This window comes from Staurois parvus, unplaced genomic scaffold, assembly GCF_062004578.1.
Source record: "Staurois parvus isolate SC_StPar_1 unplaced genomic scaffold, SC_StPar_1.0 ptg000346l, whole genome shotgun sequence".
Taxonomy (NCBI): domain Eukaryota; kingdom Metazoa; phylum Chordata; class Amphibia; order Anura; family Ranidae; genus Staurois; species Staurois parvus.
The window spans coordinates 916,160-929,135 of record NW_028318142.1 but is presented as its reverse complement, the minus strand read 5'-3'; the positions used below and the strand labels follow the sequence as shown (position 1 = coordinate 929,135).

General features: G+C 45.2%; 1 protein-coding gene and 1 pseudogene across 3 annotated transcripts in view; both read left to right on the top strand.

The window, feature by feature from the left end:
• The window catches only part of TNFRSF14 (TNF receptor superfamily member 14), a 51,563-nt gene that overhangs the window by 19,543 nt on the left and 19,044 nt on the right, over window positions 1-12,976 (top strand). The window contains exons 3-5 of one of the 3 annotated variants that reach the window (XM_089684334.1): window positions 4,348-4,454; window positions 6,211-6,339; window positions 11,281-11,433. In XM_089684334.1, the coding sequence (XP_089540460.1) occupies window positions 4,448-4,454; window positions 6,211-6,339; window positions 11,281-11,433 (289 nt within the window). In that variant the 5' untranslated portion in view covers window positions 4,348-4,447. The remainder of the gene's footprint in view (window positions 1-4,347; window positions 4,455-6,210; window positions 6,340-11,280; window positions 11,434-12,976) is intronic. The other 2 variants (XM_089684333.1, XM_089684335.1) reach the window with 2 other exon arrangements.
• On the top strand, window positions 9,388-10,975 carry LOC149456873 (lamina-associated polypeptide 2, isoforms alpha/zeta-like; annotated as a pseudogene).

Genomic DNA, 12,976 nt, shown 5'->3' with positions numbered 1-12,976 from the left:
ACCTCCGCATGAAACCCTTCCACTGCAACAGCCCCCCCCCCCTCCCTTCTTCAAGACTCCACCATCTTTCACATCTCTTACTTTTGTTGCTGTCTTAACCACTTGCCCTCCAGAAGATTTACCCCTCCTTCACAACCAAGCTGTTTTTTGCTATTCAACGCTGCTCTTCTTTAATGACAATTGCGCAGTCATGCAACACTGTACACAAATGAAATTTTACATAATTGTTTTCCACACAAATAGAGCTTTCTTTTGGTGGTATTTGATCATCACTGGATTTTTTATTTTTTACTCTAAAAATGAAAAACGACCAACATTTTCTTTAATAAAACAATTTTTTTTTACTTTTTGCTATTAAAAAATCATATCCAATAAAAAAAAAAGCAATACATATTTATTTATACTAGTAATGGAGACTGCTTCTACAAAAATTTGTGAAAGATTGGGTCGCTCTCAGGAGCTCAGTGAATTCAAGCGTGGCATCGTGATAGGTTGCCACCTGCGCAATAAGTCCATCCGTGAAATTTCTTTACTACTAAATATTCCACGGTCAACTGTTAGTGGTATTATAACAAAGTGGAAGCAACTCAGCCACAAACAGCAACTCAGCCACGAAGTGGTAGGCCACATAAAATGACAGAGCGGGGTCAGCGCATGCTGAAGCGCACAGTACACAGAGGTCTCCAACTGTCTGTGGAGTCAATAGCTAAAGACCTCCAGACTTTATGTGGCCTTCAGATTAGCACAACAACAGTGTAGAGAGCTTCATAGAATGGGCTTCCATGGCCGAGCAGCTGCATCCAAACCTTACATCACCAAGTGCAATGCAAAGCATTGGATACAGAACACGCCACCACTGGACTCTAGAGCAGTGGAGACATTGTTCTCTGGAGTGATGAATCACGCTTCTTTGTCTGGAAACCAGTGGAGGTGTCTGGGTTTGGCGGTTGCCAGGAGAATGGTACTTTCCTGACTGCATTGTGCCAAGTTTAAAGTTTGATGGAGGGGGGGATTCTGGTGTGAGGTTGTTTTTCAGGGGTTGGGTTTGGCCCCTTAGTTCCAGTGAAGGGAAATCTAAGGCTAGGTTCACATCCGCACAAAAATCCATGCAGCCGCACTACCTGCACAGAGGAATGCGGACCCGCGGACGAGTGCCATTAGTTCTAATGGCACGCCGCCCGCACTGGAAAGTGCAACCATACTGGGAACCGAGGTTCCCGCGTGGGCTGCGTTTTCAGAAGAAGTGCAGGGACTTCTTTGCGTGTCACAGGGCACGGGAGTCCATTCAAATAAATGAGCTCTCGTGCCCACACAAAACGCGACCCGCGCGGCTGCATATATGTGAACCAGGGCTTAAGGCGTCGGCATACCAAGACATTTTGGACAATTTCCTGCTCCCAACTTTTTGGGAACAGTTTGCGAATGGCCCTTTCCTGTTCCAACATCACTGTGCACTAGTGCACAAAGCAAGGCCCATAAAGACATGGATGAGCAGGTTTGGGGTAGAGTCTTGACCTCAACCCAATAGAACATCTTTAGGATGAATTAGAGCGGAGACAGTGAGCCAGGCCTTCTCGTCCCTGCCTGACCTCACAAATGCACTTCTGGAAGAATGGTCAGTCACTCCCATGGCAATGCCAGTGCCAGGCAAGTCTGCCATAATGGGCTAATATGCTGTGCATTCTAGCACACTAAGGCTAACCATTCCTGGTGCACCTCCAAAAAAAATGGCAGAGGTTCAATGCTACTTTATCAGAACAAACCTCCACCTTATTTACACAATAAGGGCTCATGTACACGGGGCGTTTGAAAAACTCTTCTGACCGCTGGAAATTGACTACATAGGTTAAAAATGTCAGTATAGCCACGTTTACCTACCGCGTTTATGTGCGTTTAGCTGCGTTTGCATTTAGAAGCATTTTTAAAAGATATCCTCAGGAGACCCTCCCAAATGCCCAGAATGCACTGAATAGTAAATAATGAACTATTTCAGACGTTTATGCCTCATTCACATCATACGTACAGAAAAACTGATGGAAACTGACTTGCAGATTTCACTTGCAGAGACATCAGTTTTTTTGGACGCTTGAATGAGTTTTATATACATTGCAGATTCCTGTGCAGAAAAAATCTGTTCAGGATTCTAGTGCTGTGTTGTGAACAGGGCACATAGAGAACAATTGATTTTCGCTGTGCCCTTGCAGAATGCGTGCAGAAAAACTGACAAGCCCTAAGTGGGGCACTGCGGACAGAGAGTACCCAGTTACACACCGCACAATCCCAGATCCCGCAGGGAATAGAATGAGGTGGAGAGGGTGGGCTCCGCAGTATGTTGCTTCTCCCACTCTGCCCTGCTAATCACGTGCACCCCGAGCCATCACCACCTATACTGGTGACTCCCACTGGGGACACTCTGTCCAACTCAGGAAACCCTGCTTCTCCAGAGACGCTGCACAACACGTGACGTCACGGATGGTCCCTGGTTTCTGAAGGTTGCACTGGTCCCTGGTTTCTGAAGGTTGCAGGGAGGAGAGCACCCGGGGAGTGGGATGGATCAGAGAGAGGGGAGGGGAAGGAGCAGGATTTACTGTTCTTTGATATTTCATTTTGTGTAAGTTCTTGAAGCCAAGCTCCAGACAGACAGCTAAATACATGATTTGTATTTCTTATTTATATACATGGTACACTGGCCATGCGTGTTCTGTCTGGCCAAGTCTCCTCATGTCATCCGGCAGACCCCAGGACCGGTGGGGGGGGGGGGGGGGCAGGGTGAGCTGTTTACTTCAAGGGTCAGTCCACTATACCAAAAATCTGCCCTTTAGATAAAAACAAACTGTGCTCCTATGAACAATATTGAATTATGTACCCCCCCTCCAGAAGCCTGGTCAAAAACCTCCCATAGCTGAGTTCCTGGCCTTTCCTGTTGCTATGGAGCACCAGACATTGTTGCTCGCCTCCACCATCACACGAGTCCTGCTCCCTCACATTCAAATACTGCACATGCACTTTCTTCCCTGCTTCCATGGTGAGGAGCTCAGCATCATAACAATGGAGTAGATGGTGCCCAGCGTGTGTGCGGTGTTTGAATCTGAGAGGTCGTAGTGAGTATCAGTGGCTGGAGCACCTCAGCAACATCTCTCCTGGATTTAGATGTTGCAGGTGTTGAGCTGAGCACCATAGAAACTGGAGAGAATGTAGTCATGATATTTGAATCCAAGAGAGTGCGATCTTGTAATGTTGGAGCTCCAGAAGCCTGTCTGCAAAACTCTGCATTTACCCATCCTGTTGCTAGGACGTTGCTATGGTGGTCCTGCCATTGATGCCCTCCTATGCCATCACAAGAGCGTGCTCTCTCAGGTTCAAACAGTCCACATTCTCTCCCCTTTTGCCATGGCGCTGAGCTCAGCGCTGTGGCAACTGGGTAGACGGTACACTGTGCATGTGTGGCATGAATACTAGTGCATTCCTGTGATGGTGGAGATAAGCATCAATGGCTGGAGCGCCATAACAACTTCCTAGCAACAGGATGGATGTTCTGTCTCTCCAATCTAAGCATTGATAGTGTGATCTCTGTAACTTACAGTTGTGATGAGATAGCGATAACTTCAACCTCAGTTGGATACCACAGTCAGTGACTCAATGAGAATGACATCTTATAGATCTTGTGAAGTTTATTTCATAAACTGAGAGAATCTTACAACAATGAAATTCCATAGGTCAAAAGATCATACTGGTTTTACTTCTTGCCATGAGGCTTGCTGTAATGCATCTCTGGGAAAGGGGGAGGGCTATCTATACTGCATTAACTAAACCAAAGGAAAGGGAGGAGCAGAGACAAAATATAGAAAGCATTTAAAGGCATATGACAGTCAATATGATAGTCATGTGAAACATGACAATGGAGAAATTCTAGCTATGGGAGTTTTTCAGGCAGGCTTCTAGAGCTCTTTCCTCCACCATAGGAAGAGTGCAGCTGCAGAAGCCTGCCTGAAAACTCCCCACAACCCGCGTTCCCTAATCATATGGCTTATTTATTATACTTGAAGACTGTCTAGCTTCACCACTGCATAAACCTAATAGAAGTGGTAATCCTCCCCACTCTACCTAAAACATAACAAAAGTTATGGTTGCCGTTGGGTCCTAAACAGTACAAATGAGCCAGCATAGATCTTTCTGGCATGCTGGCTCATTTGTACTCTTGTACCTGCCGGGGACTGTTCTGGAGGAAAACAAGATACTAAGGGCTCTGCGCACCAGCCGTTGATTGGAGAAGGGACTGGAGGAGGGGTTCAACTTCCACCAATAAAACTTAATACAATGTGTGTGTTATCCCGTTTGTCCAATCAGTGCCTGGGCTTCTCCACCAGGGGATTACAGCACCTCCTCTTCCTTGGTCTATGGATCCCCAAATCCTGCCTCATCTGTTGGGACTCCTCTGGCCCTGGCCATGGAAGGTACAACTCAACACACTGTTCCCCTGTGCATTCTGTGTATGTGGTGTTGTATTGCAGGGTGTTGTATATGCATGTGTATATAGTTTGCTTGGCAGCTGCAATTGTAGGGGGCCTGGATGAGGGGGGGGCTGTCAGGTAGGCTGTACGGTGCCCCTTTATTTCTATTGGCAGCCCTGTGAGGTGACTGCCTGTGGTTTTTTTTTTCATTTCTTTGATATTTGCAGCTGCTGGCCTCTATCTCTGCCCGTTGGCTTGCCACCTGTCAGGCCTGTAGCACGGAACAAAGAAAGAGTTTCAGAGCACTTCCTTTGGCTCTCTATGCCAGGTCTGACAGGCATCATTCACATATAGAAGAAGAAAAATGCAGGTGGTCACAGAGTTGGAACCTGGGGCACTCACCAGCAGAATAGCAGATGTAATGCAATGCTGGTGAGTACAATTTAGGGAGAGAATTTAGGGAGGGGGAATTTGTGCCGGAGGTGGTTTTGTCATGTGTTACGCTGCAGGCTGAATGAAAAAAAAAGATCGGAACAGATTCCCCAACCCATGCCACACAGCACAGATGGACAAATGCTGCGATATAATATACTCACAGCTGCTGGAGTTGGCTTTCAGAACACCTGAACAGCAACTGCATCTGATTGGATACCCAGCTCCTTTGATTTTTCAATTTAGGGACTTTGGGCGGGAAAGGGCCAACATAGCCACCCATGAATCAACATTTTCACAGTGTATGGCCATATTAACTGTCGACCTCTGCGCTCTGTGCAGTTCTAACTTGCCACCCCTGCTGTAGGTGCATTATGTACCCCTACTCGCTGCATTATGCATCCCTGACCGTTGCATTCTGTTTCATACTCCAGACCCTGCACTCTGTGTGTCACACACCTATGACCCCTGCAGTCTGTGCATCTCCCACTCCTGTCCTCTGCACTCTGTGTTATGTACTCCCGACCCCTGTACTCTGTGCATCTCCCACTCCTGTCCCCTGCACTCTGTGTGTTATGTACTCCAGACCCCTGCACTTTGTGTGTCACACACCTATGATTCCTGCACTCTGTGCATCTCCCTCTCCTGTCCCCTGCACCCTGTGTGTCACACACCTATGATTCCTGCACTCTGTGCATCTCCCACTCCTGTCTACGGCACTCTGTGTGTTATGTACTCCAGACCCTTGCACCGCTGTGTGTCATGCACTTCTGACCCCTGGATTCTGTGCATCATGTACTCCTGACCCATGAACTATTTGTGTTTCCGTCCTCCTGGCCCCTGCACTCTGTATGTTGAGCAGCACCCTGTGTCATGCATGCCTGAGTCCAGCACTCCTGCTCCATGTGCATTATGTACTTTTGACCCAGAACAGAGTAAACTCAGGTTTTATTTAACCGTAGCTCTTCAAGCCCCTGCCACTGGTAGCACATTTTGGGTGAACCTATTCACTACGGTATTGCTCCTCTCAAAGTGTCCAAGGGTGCCCCCAGTCTTTTGCAATTTTTTTTTGGTGATTTTGCGGCTTTGGTACAAATGAGAATGTGATTTTGTGGGTATGGTCGGTAGGGCGTCCTTGAATTTAATTTTGAAAATCCGGAAACCTTAATTTATATTGATGTTGGCTAAATCACAAAGGGGTTAACACTGACAGTTCTCAGTTTACCAATAAATAATCATTCCAATGCCGATTATTAGCAAAGACACATTCTTCTGTTGCTTAGAAAATCTGAGTCTAAAACATAATTTTGCTTTTTTTTCCTCCCAGGTACAGTTGTGAAAACTCATTGCTCTTCAACCGCTAGTAGCAATGTGTGCATACCGTGTGTTAAAGGAACATACATGGACCATCCCAACGGAGTCACTAAATGTGCAAAATGTACAGAATGTGATACTGGTAAGTGATACTTCCAGAACTTTATTCACAGATCAAAATTAATCTTCTTATTTCAAACACAGTGTATTTCTTCTGTAAGCTTGCTTTTTATAGGTGGTAAAAAATCTCACTTACCATGAACTTGTAACTAACTGGCTAGTAATTTTGTACTTATTTACTGTGGACCACTGAAGCCTTTATATATTTGTAAAACAAAACAAAAAACCCCCATATTTTTATTTAGGTAAATATAAATATGAATACTTCATAATCTTACACCCAGACAGCAGGTGAAGTGTTTGTCTCTAATTTCTTTTTCTCTCCTTTTGGGAAAAAACAGTTATTTATGTAGGAAGAGGAGGGGATGGGCTGAGGAGCTGGGCCAGCACAGACAGTAATTAGACAATCAAAAAAAAAAAGCGATGTACAAGGAGACAAGGGGCTGCCCTAGGAAACTGACTTTCTAAGTATTCACATTTTCTAACCTGTTTAAACATTGCCAGTGAATAAAAATAATATATGGGAATGATAAACTCTATAAGTAAACATTTAGAATACTTGATTTTAAGGAAGGAAGGGGAAGCATGTTTTGCCATAAGTTACTTATTTTCACTGAATTCTGAATTTTAAAATGCTGCGATATTATCATCATCTTTACTCTCGCTGTGGAGGTATACAGTACAGGTGCATCTCAATAAATTAGAATTTCATCAAAAAGTTGATTTATTTCATTAATTCAATTCAAAACGTGAAACTCATATTTTATATAGATTCACTACACACAAAATGATATACTTCAAGCATTTATTTCTTTTAATTTTGATGATTATGGCTTACGGCTAGAGAAAACCCAAAATTCAGTATTTCAGTACATTAGAATATTGAGAAATAGAAAGAGCCTTTAAATGGTCTCTTTGTCTGGTGTACTAGTTTACACAGTCACGGGGAAGATTGCTGACTTGACAGTTGTCCAGAAAACAGTCATTGACACCCTCCACATGGAGGGTAAGTCATAAAAGGTCATTGCTAAAGAAGCTGGCTGCTCACAGAGTGCTGTATCCAAGCATATTAACGGAAAATTGAGTGGAAGGAAAAAGTGTGGTTAACAAAGGTGCACAAGCAACAGGGATAACTGCAGAGGATTGTGAAGCAAAGGCCATTCAAGAATTTGGGAGTGGACTAAGGCTGTTGTCAGTGCTTCAAGAGCCACCACACACAGGCGTATCTAGGACATGGGCTACAACTGTCGCATTCCTTGTGTCAAGCCACTCCTGAACCAGAGACAATGTCAGAAGTGTCTTAGCTGGGCTATAGAAAAAAAGGATTGGACTGTTGCTCAGTGTTCCAAAGTCCTCTTTTTGGATGAAAGTAAAAACGAGGTCTCAGAGTCTGGAGGAAGAGTGGAAAGGCACAGAATCCAAGTTGCATGATGTCCAGTGTGAGGTTTCCACAGTGAGTGATGATTTGGGGAGCTATGTCAGCTGCTGGTGTTGGTCTTCTGTGTTTTATCAAGTCCAAAGTCAGTACAGCCCTCTACCAGGATATTCTAGATCACTTCATGGTTCCCTTCGCTGACCAGCTTTATGGGGATGCTGACTTCATTTTCCAGCAGGACTTGGCACCTGCCCACGCTGCCAAAAGCACTGACTGGCCAGCAAACTCGCCTGACCTAAACCCCATAGAGATCCTGTGGGCTATTGTCAAGAGGAAGATGAGACACAAGACCCAATAATGCAGACAAGCTGAAGCCGCTATCAAAGCAACCTGGGCTTCCATAACACCTCAGCAGTGCCACAGGCTGATCGCCTCCATGCCATGCCACATTGATGCAGTCATTCATGCAAAAGGATCTCCAACCAAGTATTGAGTGCATACTATACTGTACATGGACATGCTTTTCAGTAAGCCAACATTATTGTGTTAAAAATCCTTTTTTATTGGTCTTATGTAATATTTCAATGTTCTGAGATACTGAATTTGGGGTTTTCACTAGCTGTAAGCCATAATCATCAAAATTAAAAGAAAGAAATGCTTGAAATATATCGCTCTGTGTGTAATGAATCTATATAATATATGCATTTCACTTTTTAAATTAAATTATTGAAATAAATTAACTTTTTGATGATATTCCAATTTATTGAGATGCACCTGTATATAGCTGCTGAGAGGAAGGATGATTGAGAACCTGACAGGACATCCTTCGGTAATTTTGCCAAAACAAACATTTGACTCTCTGTTGCTGTACATCCCAGTTCACTTAAATGGGCACTGCCTGTCAAACTTGGCATGTGTTATTAAAATTGTTGCACTGCAATGAGAAACATTGCAGCTGCAGCATTCTGTACTCCTGAGTGGCACCATGTCCATTTGTAGGTGAGAGCTCATGAGGGTAGGAAAAACAGGGATCAACAGCTTGTTTTTACTGCCCTCTGACCATGTGAAAGTAGCTGAACACCCAAGAAGCCTTCTCTCTCCCCCTCTCTCCCTCTCTCCCCCTCTCTCCCTTTCTCCCCCTTTCCCTCCTGTTTCTTGGCTGTGGGGCAGCACTGGGGGCAGCGTTAGGTTAGAGGTCCCCAGCTTACGTGGCCGTGTTGGCTTTTTATGTATTGTTTCAGGCTAAAGCCTCAGCCAAGACTAAGTTTCTCCTAGAAAATGCCCCTCCTGTAAGAATCCAGGGATTCCTGGTCAAAACCCTTGTGCAGATCTTGTATTGGCGGTTTGGTCAAAGAAGAATCCTCGCTGTAGTATGAGCAGTTAGTCTCTTCAGTAAAGGAGCTAACAGAGACATTGGGTTCGTTGCACTCCTTAGTGAACAAGATGCCGGGAAATGTGTAAAATTCTCAGCAGAGCACCCTAGCTAGCCAGCCCTCTGCTGTCTACCTCAAGGGGTTTGGAGGCTAGCAACTCAGGAGGAGAGAGAAAGTATTATACTCTCCCTTTGGGTTTTGGGCGATGAGGAGGGGGGAGTGGAAGCGGGAAGGTCCTCCAGAAATGGCATTAGAGGAGCTAGATGAGCTTCTAAAAGCAATCTACACCACCCTTGAGATTCAGGAGGATAAAGTACAGCTATCTGTTCATGACAAAATGTATGAGGGCCTGGATGATATCAAACGCATGGTCTTTCCGGGCCATAATGTCCTGTCTGAAGCAGTAAAGAAAGTGTGGAAGAATCCAGAGAGGGTCAGTTTTTTTAAATCCCGAAGGTGATTTCCCTTCAAGGAGGATGAGTCCTGGGTTTGGAATAAAAAGCCAAAAGTCAATACTGCCTTCTTGCAAGTGTCCAGGTGTACAGACTTGGTGTTTGAGGATATGGGCATCCTCAAGGATGCGATGGATAAAAGGGCGGATTCCCTCCTCAAGAAAGCATGGGACTCCACTTTGTCCAATCTTAAAACGGTTGTAAAGGCTCAAGGTTTTTTACCTTCATGTATTCTATGTATGAAGGTAAAAAAACCTTCATTCTGCAGCAGTGCCCCAAGCCCCCTCAATATTTACCTGAGCCCCATCGAGTTCCAGCAATGTGCATGACAGCCTCGGCTGTCCCGGGTCTCTGCCTCCCCATTGGCTGAGACAGCAATCGGGAGCCATTGGCTGAGACAGCAAGTGGGAGCCATTGACTCCCGCTGCTGTCAATCACAGCCAGTCAGCCAATGAGGAGAGAGAGGGAGCGGGGCTGAGCCATTGCTCCATATGTGAATGGACACACGGAGCAGCGGGTGCCCCCATAGAAAGCTGCTTGCTGTGGGAACACCCAACAGGAGGGATGAGCAAGGAGAGCCTGTGGAGGACCCGAGGCGAGGAGGATTTAGGCTGCTCTGTGCAAAACCACTGTACACAGTAGGTAAGTATGATGTGTTTGTTATTTTACAAAAACAAAAGCAAAAAGACTTTAGAATCACTTGAAGCCTGCGATGGCTTCAATGGTCGTGGCCAGGAATGTAGATTGTTGGCTCGACCAGTTGAAGGAGCATGTGGAGACAGGGACCTCTAGAAGAGAGTTATTGGAATCCTTCCCAACCCTTCTGAGGGCAGTAAGATATATGGCGGACTCTTCAGCGAGTCAATTAGGATGTCAGCCAGGTCTTAGGCTCTGGTTAACTCAGCCAGACGAGCCATCTGGCTCAAGACATGGACTGGAGATACAGTGTCAAAGGTCAAGTTGTGTGGAATTCCCTTTTCTGGTAACCTGCTGTTTGACCCTGACCTCAAGACAGTTCTTGACAGGACGGCAGATAAGAAGAAAACCTTCCCAGCCAAGAAGAATAAGCAGCCGCTCAAACAGAATTTTCATAATTTTTCAAAGTCCCAAAGAGATAGGGAGCAGATCCAGAACAGAAGTTGGAACCCTCAAAAGAGTAGGGGGGGGTGCTCTTCGGGCCTCCGGTGCAGTCTGCTAAGAGCCAGTGATGGTCCCCACTGGGTGGGGGGGGGAAGGCTTCTGTCTTTCATTCCACAGTGGCAAGAGGCAAGGTCAAGCGTGTTTGTCAAAAACCTCATTGCTCAAGGTTATAGCCTAGAGTTTTCAGAAGTTCCTCCGAAAAGGTTTTTCGTTACCAATCTCCCAACCTAGAAATACAGTTACTGGTAAGTCTGAGGTTTTTTATGCATTGCAGCTCATTTGTTTAAGAACAGCTGCCTAACACTGTGTGCATCGTAATGTCCCTCAATGCACAAAAATGCACACAATGAAGTATGGTGTGCACAGACACTGGCATGTGAGAGATCCAGAACTGAAAGGCCAGTTCTCTTTGACCTCACAGTTGTTAAGATTGGACTTCACCAATCCATATCTGAATACAAAATAATTTAATGTCAGTATTCCAAATATCCCATTCAAGCAATGGACACACATTTACTAGCATAGTAATATTTCTCATTATCATTTACTGATGCTTTATTGAACATATTTTTGAGTAATTACATTTAAAATAGAAATGCTTTTTTTTTTTTTTTTCTGTCCAGGAGCTGGGCTGTTGGAAAAAAAGGAATGTACATATACTTCAGACACAGTGTGTGATTGCAAACCTGGTTATTACTGTTCAGGTGAAAATAGTCCATGTGATTTATGCCGACCACAGAGGATCTGTACCACTGGGCAATATGTTAAAGTACAGGGTAAGAATCTAGTGTTCAATACTAATTTGAAATTGTGCGGTAAACAGGGCTGGTGCTACCACTAGGCAGCCGCCTAGGGTGCACTGCCGCCTAGGATGCAGCTATGGCCTGGTAGCGGCTGAGTGGGCCAGCGCCACAGACATGCCTTAAAGTAGGGCCGACACCAGAATACTGGGAGGTGCAGATAGAAGGCAGGAGTGACAGCTCCAGTGACACACAAGAAGCGCTGCCTGCAAGGGGACACACCTCACGGGCCAGCAGCTGGAGACACAGCCGCACTGAAGGGACGTGGCGGGCTCTCGCCTTCATAACACTGGCCGGCACACCATGACAGCTGCACAGGGGTAGAGATGGCCGTCTGTCACACCCTGGGAGAAAGGTGAGCGCACTGAACCCTACACTGATCGAGTGTCAACAGTCCTGCTCTGTAGGGGCCGTGAATTTCTGCTAGATGGGGCTGTCTCTTTCCTGGATTGGGCTGTCTCTTTCCTGGATTAGGCTGTCTTTGCTGGATTGGGCTGTCTCTTTGCTGGATTGGGCTTTCTCTTTGCTGGATTGGGCTTTCTCTTTGCTGGATTGGGCTTTCTCTTTGCTGGATAGAGCTGTCTCTTTGCTGGATAGAGCTGTCTCTTTGCTGGATAGAGCTGTCTCTTTGCTGGATAGAGCTGTCTCTTTGCTGGATAGAGCTGTCTCTTTGCTGGATTGGGCTGTCTCTTTGCTGGATTGGGCTGTCCCTTTGGCATTTTATAGCACTTATTTTTGCAAATTAACCACTTGCCTACCGGGCACCTTTACCCCCTTCCTACCCAGGTCAATTTTCAGCTTTCAGCACTGTCGCACTTTGACAATTGCGTGGTCATGCAACACTGTACCCAAACAAAATTTTAATCATTTTTATTTTTTTGAGACAGAGCTTTCTTTTGGTGGTATTTAATCACCACTGGGGTTTTTATTTTTTGCTAAACAAACTAAAAAAGACTGAAAATTAAAAAAAAAAGGTTTTTTATTAGTTTCCGTTATAAAATTTTGTAAATAAGTAATTTTTCTCATTCATTGATGTGCGCTAATGAGGCTGCAGTGATGGGCACTGAGAGGCTGCACTGATAGGCGGCACTGATGAGGAGGGACTGATAGGCGGCACTGATGAGGAGGGACTGGTAGGTGGCACTGTAGGGCATTGACAGGCATCACTGATGGGCACTGAAAGGCATCGCTTATATATGGCACTGATAGGCAGCACTGATAGGCGGCACTGATTGGCACTGATAGGTGACACTAATTGGAACTGTTAGACGGCACTGATTGGAACTGTTAAGCCGTTTCACAGTTTCATGGGTTGTTGTTTTAATATTTTCTGTTTTTTTAAAAAATGTAAGTTTTATTTTTGTTTTGAAGGGTTGGGTTGCAAGTAGCTGGTCTTGCCTAGGGCACAAAATAGTCTAGTACTGGCCCTGGCTGAAACTTAACCCTTTCATGCCCTGAGGTAGTCTAAACATTCATAACAAATTTTGAAGTTTTGGTACTGTATGTACCTGTTTTCCTC